The sequence below is a fragment of the Diabrotica virgifera genome, chromosome 3, assembly GCF_917563875.1.
Source record: "Diabrotica virgifera virgifera chromosome 3, PGI_DIABVI_V3a".
Lineage (NCBI taxonomy): Eukaryota > Metazoa > Arthropoda > Insecta > Coleoptera > Chrysomelidae > Diabrotica > Diabrotica virgifera.
In genome coordinates, this window is record NC_065445.1 from 113,602,619 (window position 1) to 113,620,351 (window position 17,733).

Below are 17,733 nucleotides of genomic sequence, written 5' to 3' on the forward strand. Positions count from 1 at the left end.
AATGAAAATATCGCCGTTTGGCTGAGCCATGTGGCCCAAATCTTATTGGTATTTGAACACTATTTGCTGGTATTTGAACTGCTGTGGAAAATTTTGCATGTTGCTCTGTATTTCTTCTTTATTTTCTTGACAAAAGAATATTATCGAGATCAAGAATATTTTGGCCTAGAATATTCTCTTCATACATCACTAAATAGGAGTTTACAAGTACTGGCGTATGCGGATGACATCAATATCATGTCAAGAAGAAAGGCAGACCTGGTTCATTCGTTCACGGCATTGGAATCAGCAATACAAAGCTTGGGGTGACACGTTAATACTATACTTTGTTTCACGTTAAGAATGGAGCATTGCGCTTATGGAGATCAGTGTTGCCAAACCTTTAGGGCACGGGTGGCTACCCGACTGCCGATATACGAATCATTCTAATCAGTACAGCGTGGCATCGGCGCGCTTCTATCGTCCATAAGAAATACATTGCCTATCTAAGCAACGTTCCGTTCTTAACGTGAAACGCTCTATAGTAATACTAAGTATATGTGTGTATGTTTGAGCATTATTGGCTTCGGAGTCAATGTCCATTCGCCATCTTACCTTTTTGGAATTATTTTGTATTATTTATATCTAGGTATAGAAAATATATTTTTGTAAAATTAGAGCAGGATTATGATTTTATACCTACCTAAACAAACGAGAAGAAAGCAAGGAGCACTCCTTTAGAGGTTCCGCATAAATAATACTAAGTATATGAAGGTGACAAATAATAAGCAAGTAGCAAAACCCGAAGATCTAACGGTTGAAACATACACTTTCGAAGGAGTAAGAGAGTTTATATATTTAGGCTCACAAATCAACCAAAATAATACAGTAACTGCAGAAGCTAACAGGCGTATATATCTAGCAAATAGGGCATACTATGGATTAAAGAAACTTTTAACGTCAAACATAGTCACAAAAAGAACGAAAATATTGAAATACAGGACTCCTATCAAGCCCGTGCTCACTTACACGTTAGAATCGTGGACGAAGACAAAAAGCGATAAAGAACGTTTAGGCTGTTTCTTTTTTTTTTGCTTGGACTATAGTCATTCAGCCAGTCTCAATCAAAAGTAATGTATTAAAGATATTGCCAATTAGTGAAACATGGTTATTATAATAATATTACAATTTTTTACTTCTTATTTTACCTACTTATTACAGCTAATGTACATACTATGTTAATAAATATTATAAATATATTATACTTAATGTTTATCAAGAACACATAGTGTATACATTTTACAAATAAAGTTATTAATGTTAATTATTTAAAATAAATGCATTCTTTTTTGTATTTTTTGTTTTTTTTTTGTTTTGTTTTTTCCTTTTTTGTTTTTTTAGGCTGTTTCGAACATAAAATCCTCAGACCTATTTATATAGGCTTGCAGGTGAACTGATTATACCACGTTTATGGTCAACCCAGTATTGGTAGGCCCATCAAAATAAACAGGCTGCGGTGGCTAATCCACTTAAAGAGATTGAACAAGATGGACATCGCAACACATTTATAACCAAAGACCAGATAGTGAGCAAAGGCAGGCCAAGAGCACGATTTAAGGACCAGGTGGAGGTGGAAGACAACTTGCGGGTGTTACGAGTACGAAATTGGAAAGCCAAGACGAAGGGTAGGAAGGAATGTAAGGTGATTCCCACAATGGAACAGGCCAAGACCCACCATGCATTGTAGAGCCAATGGTGATGGATAGTATTTATCAATCTTTTCTTTTTTCCGATTTATTTGGGTTTTATTTATTTGTTGTTTAAAGTTGTTTTAATGCAATTTTGTTGGTAGAAGTATTTAATAAAATCTATACAATTTCAGGTAAGAGCAGCAGCTGTTTATGCGTTAGGAACCTTCATCAACTCAGTAATGGAACGTTCTGAACATGCGAACAATGTCGACAACGCCGTAGTAATGACATTGGTTAACACAGTAAGTGGTGATATGAGTTTTTTGGTTAGAAAGGAACTAGTCAACGCTCTCCAATGGGTTGTGTTAGCTTTCGAACCACTTTTTGTTAATTTAGCTGTGAAAGAACAAACTAGTATTTCTCCCGGTCAAGATTGTATACTGAGTTCGGGAGGAATGAGAAGAATGGGAAGCAGGTATGTTAGGAACATATTACTAGTTATTATTCATTTTAAAACTAATTTTACTAATTCCATTAAGGGGATGGGTACGTGGTATTTTTAGACAAATTTTCAACAAAAAAACTTTTCGCCTAGGTTAATTACAGTCAAAGTTAGCTACTTTTTTTATTTAATTCACAGCTACTTTGTTTATAACAATTAAGCAACCTAACTAGCGCCAGTTTGAAGTTAAATGTATATTGTTTATGTGTAAAAGTTTGAGTAAACTTTGAACTTCAACAAAGTGGTTAATAAAGCTTTAAAAATTACGTCCTAACGAAATCGATTCGTGGTCGGTGGAGGAGAATTATTAAAATCCGTTCACTTTAAAAATGGAATTGATGCTTCAAACATATGCTGCGATTAATATCTTTGGAGCTTGTTGATGGCTTTTGATCATAATTTTTTTATTTTGTATGTACTCGTACTCATGTAGAGTACGTTATGTACACATATCCCCACCTAACATTACAAAATGTTAGGGGGAATCCCCCTTATCACTCAGGGTTATGAAAAATAGATTACGACCGATTCTAAGACCTACCGAATATCCATATACTGGGTTGGGATAAAGTATGACAGTAACGCAAGTACAGTGACGCAAAAGGCATCTGTTGCCATATTTTTTGTTACTATTCCACTTCCGGTTTCACCGGAAATACCCCTAACTTATTTAATTTAAATGGGACACCCTATATATTTTTGCGGATTTTAAAAGAACTTGTTATTTTTAATTCATACATACCAAATTTGGTAGAGAAAATTTGTTAAAAAGTGTCTGTAGATAATTTTTTGTATTAATACAACGTAATAGGAAATAAGCGAGTACCATCTATACTGTAGACTAAAATTGTTGTTTACATGCACTGAACTAATTGACAGAAATAAGTTGTATTAAAAATGGTTCATTTAAGTGGAAAAGATCGTATTGAAATATTAGTGATAATAGGTTATAGTGAATATTCATTTTTTGGAAGTGAATTTTCCAAATCCATTGATTGGACGTAAAGGATTCATAGAGTGGTCCGCTCGTTCTCCGGACCTCAACCCGTTAGATTTTTTTCTTTGGGTTATCTAAAATTACGTGTTTACGTTAGGTGACCAACATGCTTGCAGGATTTGAGGCAAAGAATAATAATTGATGAATGTGAACTAATACGTGAGGAAATCTTGCAAAAAGTGACTCACGCATTTATTTATAGGCTTGCACGTTGTCAGTAGGTGAACAGCAAACATTTTCAACATTTGAAATTATTTTTTTTATTTTTAATATCATTGGTCTAACGTAAATAAATTAACCTATTTTTTAACTGTAAAGAGATTTATTTCTTGTTTTAATAGTTTTTTCTTCCAAACGTGGTATGCATGAATTAAAAATAACAAGTTCTTTTAAAATCTGCAAAAATATACAGGGTGTCCCATTTAAAGTAAATAAGTTAAGGGTATTTCCGGTGAAACCGGAAGTGGAGTAGTAACAAAAAATATGGCATCAGATGCCTTTTGCGTCACTGTACTTGCATGCAAAGTTTCATAAATATTGTTCTTTTCGTTTCAAAGATATTTGCTTGGTTCCATACTTTATCGAAACTCTGTATAATTTCATAAAAATCAGTCAAGCGGTCTCGGATGAGTACTGCAACTAACACTGACAGGAGAATTAGATGTAAATATATAGATGGCTGTTAAAAAATAGGTGTTGCTGATAGAAAAGTGAAAATTAAGGGTGTATGTATTTTTTAATTCTACACCATATAAAATTAAGGTAGATAATTTTGTCCAAAAAAATAAAAAAAAATGTCAGGGGGGCAACCCCCCTTATAATTTATGGGTATGAAAAATAGATTGAAACCTATTCTCAGTACTACAGGATGCTACAGGATATACGTGTAAAATTTCATAAAAATCGATCAAGCGGTTTCGGGGTAGTGTGATAACTAACACTGTTATATGCGAATTTTATGTATATGGAAGTAACTGTGAATTAAATAATAAAAGTTGCTAACTTTGACCGCAATTAACCTAGACAAAAAGTTTTTTTGAAATTCGTGTAAAAATATCAGCTTTGAAATCCCAAAGTAGATTTACTCTACAGTCTACAGTCATTATTAACAAAGCTATTCAAATTGTTTTTAAGCCAAAAATGACTCTATTTTAGAAAAATATTTTCGGAATGATAAAAATGACTTTTTATTAATTTTTTTAAATGCTTTGAAAATACAAGTGTTCTTCTTTCATGTGGTTTCCACATAATTGCTGTATCATTATTATTTTCTGAACAATAACATTGCAAAAAAAAGCTCTTTGGGATAAACAAATTGAATAAAATTTAAATGAATTGACCAATCGTCTTGAAATTGTTTGTGCATGATAGGTACTGGTTGTCTCAACTTTTCATGCAATATCAAAGTTTTAAGTTCATTTTCGCAAAAAGTTATAGCAAATTTTTTATTTTCGAAATTTTAGTTTTATTTTGCAATTAGCGAAGCAACAAATGATCGGACCAAAATTCGAAAACTGCCATTTTGAACCTTTTCTCTTCTACTAAAACATGAATACTCTAAATAAGATATTTAATTACCCTATTTTTACCTGTAGCGATTTAAACGAAAAAATTGCCATTTTTGACACTTATTTGTTAATAACTAAAATTCTTGTACGAACTGTGACGTGGCATTTTTGTTTTTATAATGTATTAGGTATATAGTACCCAAAAAACCCATTTGCAACCTGACTGCTCAAGTGTCCCGACAAAAACCTTATCTCTCTGGACTAGTTTTCGGTTCAGAAATGATTATTAGTTTATTTTAGATATTTTTACAATTCTGCTTAAATAGACAGTTTGGTTTCATTTCGATTCAGAGCAAATCACACGGCTCCTCCGATGATCCCTGGAGAGAGTGAACGTACGTAAGGGGATGACTGATCATCTCCGAGTCAAAATGAAACAAGCTGTCTTTCATTTTTCAGTTTACTCATATTGTGAGTACACGGAATCAACTTTCGTTGGAATTTTTACCTAGACGAATAGACGGAAGGTGACTGCATATTGTAGAGCCCCTTTCCGTGACCCGTCAAAATAGCCCGGTCAAAACAGCCCCGTCAAAAAAGCCCCGTCAAAATAGCCTCGACAAAATAGCCCGCAAACAAAATAGCCCCGACAAAATAGATCGCACACAAAATAGCCCCGGTCAAAACAGCCCCGGCTAAAATAGCCCCGGCTAAAACAGCTTCTTATAAACAATTACATAATTATTTATACAAGGTGTCCAAAAACTTTTCTTTAATTTAAATTATTTGACAAAAAGGAAGAATGTGTTTAATTTATTTAATTTAAAATGCATTTTACTGTTGCCCGAAAACAGAAAAAAATGTTTATATCATAAATTAACATTGATTTTCGCTTAACTTAAATGTTCAAACTTCCAAGAGGCAGGAAAGACAGGACTCGAGTTCTCTGAAAAGACAATTTTTATTTAATGTAGTTAAGATAAACATCTGAATAGAGGATAATTACCATTTCAAAAAAATGTATTTTTAAGGAATTATTTCATGATGAATTCTGAAGGGAGCTTTTTTTTCGGGGCTATTTTGTCGGCTGGCTATTATTCCGCGGCTATTTTGTCTGCAGGCTATTTTGTCGGAGCTATTTTGTGTGCGGGATATTATGTCGGGGCTATTTTGTCGGAGCTTTTTTGACGGGGTACCCATATTGTGAGTACACGGAATCAACTTTCGTTGGAATTTTTACCTAGACGAATAGACGGAAGGTGACTGCATATTGTAGAGCCCCCTTTCATTTCCTTTAATCGTCGTCTCCTTGCCTTGTAAATTGTATAGGGTGGCCGGAAAGTCTCTTTACACTAATGAATTATTTTTTTATCCAACAGGGGGAAAAATAACACAATTTTGTTTGTAAGTTATTTATTAATTATTTATTTATCTAAAACATGGGTGTGAATACCTGCATTGTCGCAACACAACTTGGTACGACGCCATGTTCGTATACTCATCCATCTCAGCATGTCCGGAGTTACTGACGTAAAAGCTGGGCACACTCCGTTTCGCAAGTCCTCATTCGAAACATATCTGTATCTCTAACCTTCTCTTTAAATTCCACAGTGAATTGTCCGGCGCTGTCAAATATTGACGTCTTGGAGGCCGAGAAATTGGAGAACCACGTCCAATCTATCGGTTCGGGAAGATTTCATTCAGTCGTTTGTGAACAACGAGAGTGAAATGGGATGAGGCGCCATCTTGTTGAAAAGAAATAGTATCAGCAGGGCCCTGAGCTGTCGATTGCAATAATAACGTTTCTGTGATTATCTGCAGATAAATAACTGTGATAAGTTATGGAGCCTTCAAAAAAATATGGCCCAAACAGATAAGTTGAAATAATTTCCGCCCATGCTATAACATGAGGCGGGTCTTTTTCACTTCCTCAAAGAAATGGAGGTTGTCATTTACCAAGAAATAAACATTTTGATTTCGAGAAATCGCAAACTTATCAATGAACAGAACATTTTGTTTGTCATATGCTCTCGGAAAATGTTGAAGCAGTAATTGACACGCTTCAATTGTAGACTCACTTGTGGCCGCCATCATGTTTCAATCGCATCTATTGTTGTCTGTCTGCGTGACCAGACAGGTGCCCTTGAAGATGCGCATGCGCCAAAACGCAAATAAATATTGGCTAGGTGTGGAAACATTATTATTTTTAGTGTAAAGGGACTTTCCGGCCACCCTATAGAAGGTAGAGATTAAGGTTGTACCCAGGAATTGGTTCCACGGTAGACGTCTTCAGATTTTCGACTCTGGGACTTCTCATTTCGTTAAATATTATTTTTATAATATTCCAACAATAAAATAAAAATAATAAACTTAAAGATAAAACCCATAACTAAATTAAAATTCATGGTGACGTTAAAGCGGATGCTTTAAAATAATTTTAAAGGAACAAACAATAATTAATGAAAACGTAAAAAATGACATTGACAATCATTGGGTTAAGTCAATAATTTCAAACACGCCATGTCTTGTTGCGTGTTTAAGGGTGGCTTCAAAAGAAATATGGATAATCCTCCTTGATGCTGTGTTCCGTTGGAGAACTTGCATGACCAATGATTGAGAAGTCCTTACGACTAATAGGGTGGTCAGAATCAGTCATATGTTGGAATACCGCTGAATTTGGAACTGTTCTTGATCGTCTTCCTAAGTGAGGAGTGATACCTAAGTGTTCGCAACATCTGATAGGTGTCACTCCTCACTTAGGAAGACGATCAAGAACAGTTCCAAATTCAGCGGTATTCCAACATATGACTGATTCTGACCACCGTATTAGTCGCAAGGACTTCTCAATCATTGGTCATGCAAGTTCTCCAACGGAACTCAGCATCAAGGAGGCATTATCCATATTTCTTTTGAAGCCACCCTTAAACACGCAACAAGACATGGCGTGTTTGAAATTATTGACTTAACCCAATGATTGTCAATGTTGAATGACACGTTGAATTGATTTTTACGTTTTCATTAATTATTGTTTGTTCCTTTAAAATTATTTTAAAGTATCCGCTCAAGAAATTATTATTCTGACGATGATTAAAGTAATAATTGAAACGTCACCATGAATTTTAATTTAGTTATGGGTTTTATCTTTAAGTTTATTATTTTTATCAAGTTTAATGGTGTGTCCTTATCTACATATAATAAAATAAAAATCAGCACCCGGGACATTTCGCACCCAAATGGGAATCATACTCTTAAACTATTGAGCCTCATATTGAGACTGTTGCCGTCACTAATTTTGGGGCAGAAATCACACTTCGACCTATCAGGCGGAGGACCATAAGGACCACTCAACACCTGATACTGAGAGGATAAAAGGAATGCTAGAAACAGCAGAGATGAAATCCTTTCGAGAAATCGATGGTAAGACACTATGGGAAAGAGCTAAAAGTGCAGATATACGACTGAGATACTAGGTGGACAACATTAATAACTGGGTAAAACCAATGAACTGTCAACACTGATGGAATGGCCCCGTCCCATTCCAACAGTGAAGCGAGATAGGCGCCAACATACAAGAGAGAGGTTCTAGCACTTCTAGAGAGACATGAAAGAGACAGAGAATTTTCAGGTAAAATTTGCTACAACTACAACGTACCTGACTAGCACTGTCCGATTATCTTCCCTCCTTTACCTGATTATCTTCTATCTCATCCTGGCGCCATTAACTTAGTTTTATGGCGATTCCATCAGTGTTGACAGTTCGTTGGGTAAAACAGAAGAGTATAATGGAACAACCACATAAGCCGAATGACAACAAATGTAAGGATTGCGAGAGACGGTTCCCCAATATGAAGACAATCAGTGGGAATACCACGAAAATTATGGAATGACAACTTACTGAAGGCACATTGAAAACAGACAGAGTCATGACGACACAAAAAGAGGAAGATCCTGTAGCGGACGATACAAGGTTTACAAATAAGAGCAACCGTTAATTTTAAATAATAGGGCACATACACACATTTCCAAAAGTTTGGAATACATACAAATACTATATATACGCCTATGGTGGTTTCAATACTGTTGTTAATATTCATTCTAGAGCGTTTTTAGATGAAAATGATAAAAAATTTGAATCGCTTTATTCACTGATTCGCGTATTTACACATTATGAAATATTCCAAACTTTTGGACATATGTCTGTGTAGTTTCATTGCAATACATCTTGTCTTCTATTAGTCCAGAAAGCCACTGCGCATCCGCTAGGAAAAATATTCTAATTCGGATTTTTTGCACAATCTTACTCAATCTTTTAACAAATTTGCATGTTGCCAGGACCAAAAGGTGGTCAAAAATTTTTTAAACGTTTTTTTTTGTTTTTTTCCTAAAATTATTTTTTTTGCATGGAAAAAAGTTTTTTTAGGTTTTTTGGATCATTCCAAACAGAAAAGGTCTTTAGTGACTTTTCTCTAAAAATGATAGTTTTTGACATATAAGCGATTAAAAATTGAAAAATTGCGAAATCGGCCATTTTTTAACCCTCAAAAACTATATGAAAAACTGAAAATTTTAATGTTGCCAAGGTAGGTAGATATTCTTTAAACATCGATTGATGAAATCCCGAAGAGTTTTTTGCAATACAATATTCAAAACTCCTTTGTTTTTTAATTGCTAATCAAGCGTGCGCGACACTATTTTCCACCGACAGTATGGTGCAAATGAAAGGAATAAATTCGTTATTTCGTAAACCGGCGACTTTAAGGAAAAATCCAGAAACAGGTCGATTTTTATTTTTAAGTTATGATATTGTGGCATATATGGTATACTAGTGACGTCATCCATCTGGACGTGATGACGTAATCGATGATTTTTTTTTATGAGAATAGGGGTCGTGTGCTAGCTCATTTGAAAGGTTCTTCAATTTTCTATTCAGTAATATAAATATTTACATAATTATTTATACAGGGTGTCCAAAATTTTTTTATTAAATTAAATTATTTGACAAAAAAAGAAGTAGAAGGACACCTTGTATAAACAATTATGTAAATTTTATATTACTGCATAGAGAATTGAAGAACCTTTCAAATGAGCTACCACACTACCCCTATTCTCATTTAAAAAAATCATAGATTACGTCATCACGCCCAGACGGGTGACGTCACTAGTATACCATATATGCCACAATATCATAACTTAAAAATAAAAATCGACCTGTTTCAGGATTTTTTTTTAAAGTTGCCGGTTTACAAAATAACGAATTTATTCCTTTCATTTGCACCATACTGTCGGTGGAAAATAGTGTCGCGCACGCTTGATTAGCAATTAAAAAACAAAGGAGTTTTGAATATTGTATTGCAAAAAACTCTTCGGGATTTCATCAATCGATGTTTAAAGAATATCTACCTACCTTGGCAACATTCAAATTTTCAGTTTTTCACATAGTTTTTGAGGGTTAAAAATGGCCGATTTCGCAATTTTTCAATTTTTAATCGCTTATATGTCAAAAACTATCATTTTTAGAGAAAAGTCACTAAAGACCTTTTCTGTTTGGAATGGCCCAAAAAACCTAAAAAAAACTTTTTTCCATGCAAAAAAAATAATTTTAGGAAAAAAACAAAAAAAAACGTTTAAAAAATTTTTGACCACCTTTTGGTCCTGGCAACATGCAAATTTGTTAAAAGGAGTCCTTTTTGAGTAAGATTGTGCAAAAAATCCGAATTAGAATATTTTTCCTAGCGGATGCGCAGTGGCTTTCTGGACTATATGTTGTTGAATGATTTTAAATATTTATTCTCTTTAATTGAATATGAATATGTATTAAATTTTGCAGAGATAGACTGAAAATCGGAGATTACGACTCCATGGAAAGGATGAAACGAGTTTCTTCCAGTTCGGCAATCAACAACATAAGTCATCAAGGAATGACTACGAGTTACTCAGGAAGCCTTAGTACGTTATCTAGTCTTAGTTACGGTTCTGTGTATATGAAAATATGGTCTGCCTTAAGTTCCTTGGAAAATGATCCCCATCCAGAAGTAGCCCAGATGTGTTCTACAGTTACGGGTCACATTAGGACACTTGTAAAGGTAAATATAACTCTTAAAAAACAGTAATTAAATAGGATTTTGACAGAGGTGTCACATTCCATTCGCAAAAGCCAATTCCGACAGAGGGCGCTCAAAATCTCAAAGATGGACGGTAACTTCTGGAAAACAATTAATTTGTCATTTGATCTGGAAGCCGTAAAACGTTGAATATAAATCATATAAATATAAATCAAAACTGTGTTTTGCCAAAGTGACGACTAAGTTTTACCACTAACTAATTATGTTTCATCTGAATGCATTCATTAAAATTTGATGCTAACTACTGATTTGTTTTTACCTTGTTTTCATTAAGAGGCAACAGTAGCGCGCGGAAAACGCTGTCCAAGATTGAGGCTGTAATTTTGAATATTTTGTCGAGATATTTGGCACACATATTCGTAATATAATAAAGAATGTCGGTACAGAGCCCAATTTGAGAAATATGTTAGTATGTGGAAATTACTCTATAACTAAATAAAATGTTGCAAAAAGGAGCCTGTACCGCCATTAAGAAGAACAAGAAAATACACTTTCTTCAAATAAACTTTTTTATCCCATGCCTAGATTTTGTGTCACATTGGAACTACTAAAAATCGATTTTCTATAACAAGAAATCGAACGTGACTGACTTAACAACATTTAGCTCGTCTATGAGTATTCGCGATGTGCAAGTACTTGGAAGGCATACGAGAAACGATCGTGCGCGAATAGTGGAGAAATATTGCAACTTTCTTAAATAATTCATATTGTCAATTGAAATTGTCAAATTGACGTACATTTCATACCTACTGTCGTTGAAGAAGAAAAATTATATATGGCTCCACAATATTGATATGATATGCAATTATTATATAAAGGTAAATTTAATTAATTGTATTTTGCTTGCAGTACTGCATTTTAATAACTAATTTTATTTACTACATACAATTTTTTACGTTTTAATAACATAACCTGAATCTTATTGTTTCTTCTTATTATTTTTTTGGACTATGACCTTGACAATTATCCAGTAACCAGGACTAATATAATTAAAAGTGCCAATAAAGTTGCAGATATAATTAAAAGTGCGAATAAAGTTGCAGAGCGTAGAAACCAGGTGTCGCTTTGCCAACTTGCACGGTCCCAATAATAGTTATTGTTTTTGATAGTATGATGACACTGTCATATTGAGGACGCACTGTTGCCTCCCTGTTGAAAGTTCGCAGAACTTCGAAAAACAAAAATATTGATGACGCGCTACTGTTTACTCTTAACTAGAAACTATCAAAAATTCAAATATTGCATCTTCGATAATCATAGTTTAATTTGGGGAACTTTAAGGGTGTGCTCACTACGGAGACCAAAGGATTGTATCCTCGCTCCGACCCTCGCTCCCTGGTATTTATATTCGTAAATTCTCACATATAAAATAATGTATTTATTTTACATAGCGATCGAAACTATATTATCGGTCGCTATGTAAAATAAATACATTATTTTAAATGCGAGAATTCACGAATATAAATACCAGGGAGCGAGGATACAATCCTTTGGTCTCCGTAGTGAGCACACCCTTACAATGCTTTTATATTAATTAAGTCATCGATATGTTTGCTCAATTTCTTTGTAAAGAAAAAGAAAAATTTATTAAACTAAAGTCGTCATTACTTTTTATCGTGTTCAATATACCCAGCCCCTAAAAAAATCTGGCGTCTGATAATCACACAGCGCTTTAATAGTTATTTGTGATATAAGTGTTAAAGCGAATTTTGCAATTCACATGAGTGCCTTAAAAATGTAATTTTAACACGTATATCATACAGTATTTTTTCTACAAACGTCTTATATATCAACAATTATAATTTATTCATTGTCAATTATGACAGGACAATACCTACAAAAACTTTTACTTGAACTTGACTGACATTCCATTTTTATATTTTTCTTGACATTACATCAAAACTGCCTATACTGTCAATACGTAAATCATAACAACTATTCGCGGTGTGCAAGTACTTGGAAAGGGAAACGAGAAACGACCGTGCGCGAGTCGCGGAGAAATATTGCAACTATCTTAAATAATTCATATTGTCAATTGAAATTGTCAAATTGACGTATATTTCATACCTTCTGTCATTGACTCAGAAAAATTATATATTGCTCCACAATATTGATATGATATGCATTTATTATATAAAGGTAAATTTAATTAATTGTATTTTGCTTGCAATACTGCATTTTAATAACGGATTTTATTTACTACATACAATTGTTTACGTTTGCTAAACATAACCTGCATCTTATTTTTTTCTTCTTATTATTTTTTTGGACTATGGTCTTGACAATTATCCAGCAACCAGGACTAATATAATTCGCCAATATAATTAAAAGTGCGAATAAAAGTACAGAGCGTAGAAATAGAGGTCGCTTTGCCGAACTTGCACGGTCCCAATAGAATAACATATACTTTTATTGTTGTATATTCTAACAAATTTTAATAGTTTTTTTCTACAAACGTGTTAAAAATGCAATAATACAGTTTAAATTAAATTCTAAAAAACCTTTTTCAAATTGCGCAAGTTGTACTGTTAATATTAATGTTAATAAATGAAATATAAAAAATATTTTTACGTTTGTTTTCAAAATTTGACATTTTAATTTTAACTGCAGTGCCTTAAAATTTTTAAAGCACTAGTGCTTTAAAGTAACATTTTTAACGCTCCTATGGAGTGTTAAAAGTTGCATTTTTAACACGTTTGTAGAAAAAAATTATTAATCTATCTTATAATTTCTAATTGTGTTTTTTAATTTAGTTAATGGGTACAATAAAATTTATTTTACTCTAAGAAATAACAGTTTTTAATTAAATAGTACTGCAAACTAAGTAGTTAAATTTATTTTATAATAATTGTGTTTTGGAAATTATGAGGTGTCGGAATATATTGCATAGAATATATAGCACATTTTAAATATTTATTTAATTTTGGAGTCGCTTAAATATTAATAAATACTACGTTTAATACAAATGTTAAATTAACAAAATGTGTGAGTTGGCATTGAGTTGAGGAACACTGGAAAAGTCGAAGTTCATGTTAATAACACTATAAACCGGTCGCAAATATGTACACAAATTAATGACAATTTCAATGTTGTCCCGAAGTTGGTGATTTTGAAATTTACCACCAGGCGTCGCCAACTTTGCGGTTGCTCGCCAATCTTTTGATGAAATTTAGTTGTCTCTCAAGCGGAAAGGCGAAAAATGCGCCTGTCAAAATTTTCAATGTGTTTTAAATGTATTCATTAGGAAACCAATAAGAATTTTTGGAAAATTTAAACGCAGAATGAAAGATTACGTTATTACCGAGGGCCAAAAGTACCTTAGAATAAATGAAAATTTTCTTTTGAATAAAATATTTGCAATTAAAAAATCACACTAAATTGTCTCTTTTATTTTCACCCCTGTAACTTATTAAAATAAACATTATAGAAATTTTCAGGGACTTTCGGCCCTCAGCAATAATATCATCTTTCATTCTGCGTTTAAGATTTTCAAAAATATTTATTAATTTTCTCAGGATTCGAAAAAAAAATGAATATATTTAAAACACATCGAACATTTTGACAGGCGACATTTTGCGCCTATACCCTAAGTTACGTTATAAAAACTTCATATTTGCAAATGTATTTACAGATTGGAGTTTCAAAATTGGTTTCATTACGAATTATCGAACATAAAACAATCGGTAATGCGATGGATGAATTGGGCTTTTCATCGCTTCTCATTTGTTTCGGGCACTTGTCATGTGTCATATAATACATTCATGTGACACATTGCAAGTGCCCGAAACAAATGAGAAGCGATGAAAAGTCCTATACCATAGTGTTAACAGTTTCCTATAAAATAGTAACTTTATTTACACTAATTATCATCATGATGGCTTAAAAATATTTTTCCATGCAAAACTCCATGATAAATACGCGTTTATTCAAATTATATTGGAAATATCTCAAGTGAAATATATACAAAATCAAATAAGCTTCGAAGCTGTTTAAGAGATCTTCTGTTTAAGAAATATTTTATTTGTATATGGTTTTATTTTTTAGGAACAATGGGAAACTGTAGATCGTGTTAATAGTCTGAATAGTTCAAGTTTAAGTTTACCTCCTAGTCCAAATAAAGGAAATTACTTTACAGAGAGTCCTCCGACTCTACATCCAGCTGGAGATCTTCAAAAATTAACCAGGTAAGAAAATTAGAGATTTATTGGAATTATAGGAATCTATGTATTATATATAATGCTTTAGACTTTACACACTAAGGAAAATGTATTTTTAAAGTATGTAAAATGTTTAATAATCCTAGCTCTAATCATTAGAGCAATGGTTAACTTGAAAGTATCAGTACTCTCCCTTCTCTCAATGGCTTGAGGCGCTACACACCAAATTGAAATTTAACTGGGCCCTTATTATCTTGGTAGCTGTACTAAATTTATAATCAAGATGCAGTAGAAATAAACAAACCAAGACACGTTAAATGTACTAGGAGCACTCCCAAATCATAATTTACAATGTATATACATTGTAAATCCCAAATCATTATTTCCAAAGTTTATTATACATTGTAAATTATGATTCGGGAGTGCTCCTAGTAGCATTTACGTGTGTTGGTTTGTTTATTTCTACTGCATCTTGATTGTAAATTTAGTATAGTCTGCATTTTCGTATCTACAGCTCTTCTTGGTAATCTGTCGTCACCAATCCTCACTATCTGAGCAGCCTTTCGATATCTTTGCAGGTCATTCTGAGATAGGCGTTTCTTTGAGTAGTTGATAAAATTCGTAGTTATATCTGGATTTTCGTATCCAATTTTGGTTGAATGGTGAAAAGTCCTTAGATTTTTTCCCTCAAAAACGTCGGTTTTGTATTTTCTGTCATCACCTTATATTGTATCTATAAACTACTATTGATTTAGTTGTTCGAACGCTAATCAAAAATGGAATCAACTGATCATTATCAAATATTTAATTACTGTCACCAACTGTCAATGTCAACTTTGATTGGGTTGCTGAAAACATAATTGATTACAATCATGGAATTCATTGATTAGTTAATCAAGTATGTTAATAATTGTTATGTTAATTAATAATTAATTAATCAATCAATTATGTTAATTATCATAATGATAATTAAAATAATTGATTACAATCAACTGATTGGCGTACGAACAACGGATTTGGATTTTGTTATTTGATGTTTGTTAAAGGGACTTGATTATAATCAACTTCTTGATTAGCGTTCGAACAAATGGCCCTTAATAATACTTTTATGTATCTTATGCCTGGTTGCACCAACAAATCTTAAGCACCAGCTTAGCCCAGCTCAGCTTGTAGATAGGGCCGCTTTAAATCTCACTTACGTTGCACGATAATATTCGATTCTTATCATTCTGGCAATTCATTGGGTCAAGCTGATAATTAATCTAAGACTCATTGATGCAACGCGTAGGTTTCAGCTAAGCTTAAAGTACCTCTTAAGCTTAAGATATGTTGGTGCAACTAGGCATTAATCTTTGATTTCCCGTGTATGGTTTTGAAGCGTGTATGTGAGTCAGTGAGAGATAAGCATTGTTATCTCCTAGATATTTGTCTTCTAGATATTTGTAGCTTTTTACTGCTTCTAATCTAGTTTCCTATTTCCTCTTGTTCTTTAAGGCCTTGACCGAAGTGAGGCTCGACATCACTCTCTAAAGCTTATCTAGTGCCTCACCATTCAGCTTGTCTTGTGGTTTATCCAGAAGCCACAAAACCAGAAATTATTGTACCTATAGTCAAAATCAAAGGATTGAAGAGGAAAACACCCAAGAATGTCTATCTAAGAAGAAAGGCATTGGAACCGACTAAGCAATCACACGCGCTATAAGCTATAAGGGTAGAAATAGTACTCTAAAACGATCCAGAACTTATCTTTCAATTGAACACTTGGTAGTCATAAAAGGAATCATTATTTACCAAATAGTGAAGATGGATTCAAGGGCACATCGGCACATGTAAAGCCTAAATTCGGCGACCTCCAGTTCAAACCAGGATGGATGCTGCTATCTTGTAATCAGAAACCTATAGTTAAAAGGCCAAAAACCACAATTCAGGGGATGCATCTGAAGAAGGGTATCTTATTCGGACTAACAGAGGACAATATCTTTCTTTGTACCAAGATTTTTGTGAATTATCTACCAATCTACCTGATAGTCTGAACAACCCAACATCCAAGATTCTCAAATTCTTAGGATACAAAGTGATGGCCTCAATACTAAAAATTGAAGAACTGTGAGACAAGGAATCAAAGAAAGATTCTAATATACCTTAAAAAAGAGTTTCTGTAAAAGTTTCTGCAACTGAATGCATACCACTCAAAAATTGAATCTAACATGCTTAGTAGAAGCTTTGAAGCGTTTTACATGTCTGCTCAGATGGGATCAGGGATAAGACTAACTACTAAGATACTGGGGGTCGAATTGGGGCTAAAGTAGAAGGAGCAGGCACATAAAGCTTATTTGCGAACGACAGCTCACACAGTTTCGTACGGATCTTCGAGAGAACCACACGTATCTATTTACATCGGCCGGTGATATCGAGTGCTTAATAGTCAACAGATTTGTATTAAAACTTGTTAAATTATTTCTATAAAAAACAAACTGAAATAGTGGTAGTGTAGGGACACACAATGAGTGTCAATTCGGGGGGGAAAGACCCCCCCACTCATCCTCCAATCGATTCTACAGAACCGCAAGATATTAATATGCAAGTTACGGATTCAGGTATATTCAATACACAGGGAAATCAAAACGTAAGTACACCAATTTCTTCAAATATCGAGCAAACTAATCCTTTGAAAGACGGAAACACCTCCCAATTACAACCCCAAAGGGAGAAACAGGTATTTAAGTATGAATCAAACGATCAAGGACCTTACCATTTATATGTTGAAAATAATCAAA

At 33.5% G+C, this 17,733-nt stretch overlaps 1 protein-coding gene across 1 annotated transcript in view; it reads left to right on the top strand.

Annotated features, from left to right (window-relative positions):
• LOC114327435 (regulatory-associated protein of mTOR) overlaps positions 1-17,733 on the top strand; it is a 178,324-nt gene that overhangs the window by 74,394 nt on the left and 86,197 nt on the right. Inside the window, exons 11-13 of the mRNA XM_050646849.1 lie at positions 1,862-2,145; positions 10,505-10,760; positions 14,844-14,983. Coding sequence (XP_050502806.1) covers positions 1,862-2,145; positions 10,505-10,760; positions 14,844-14,983 — 680 coding nt within the window. The remainder of the gene's footprint in view (positions 1-1,861; positions 2,146-10,504; positions 10,761-14,843; positions 14,984-17,733) is intronic.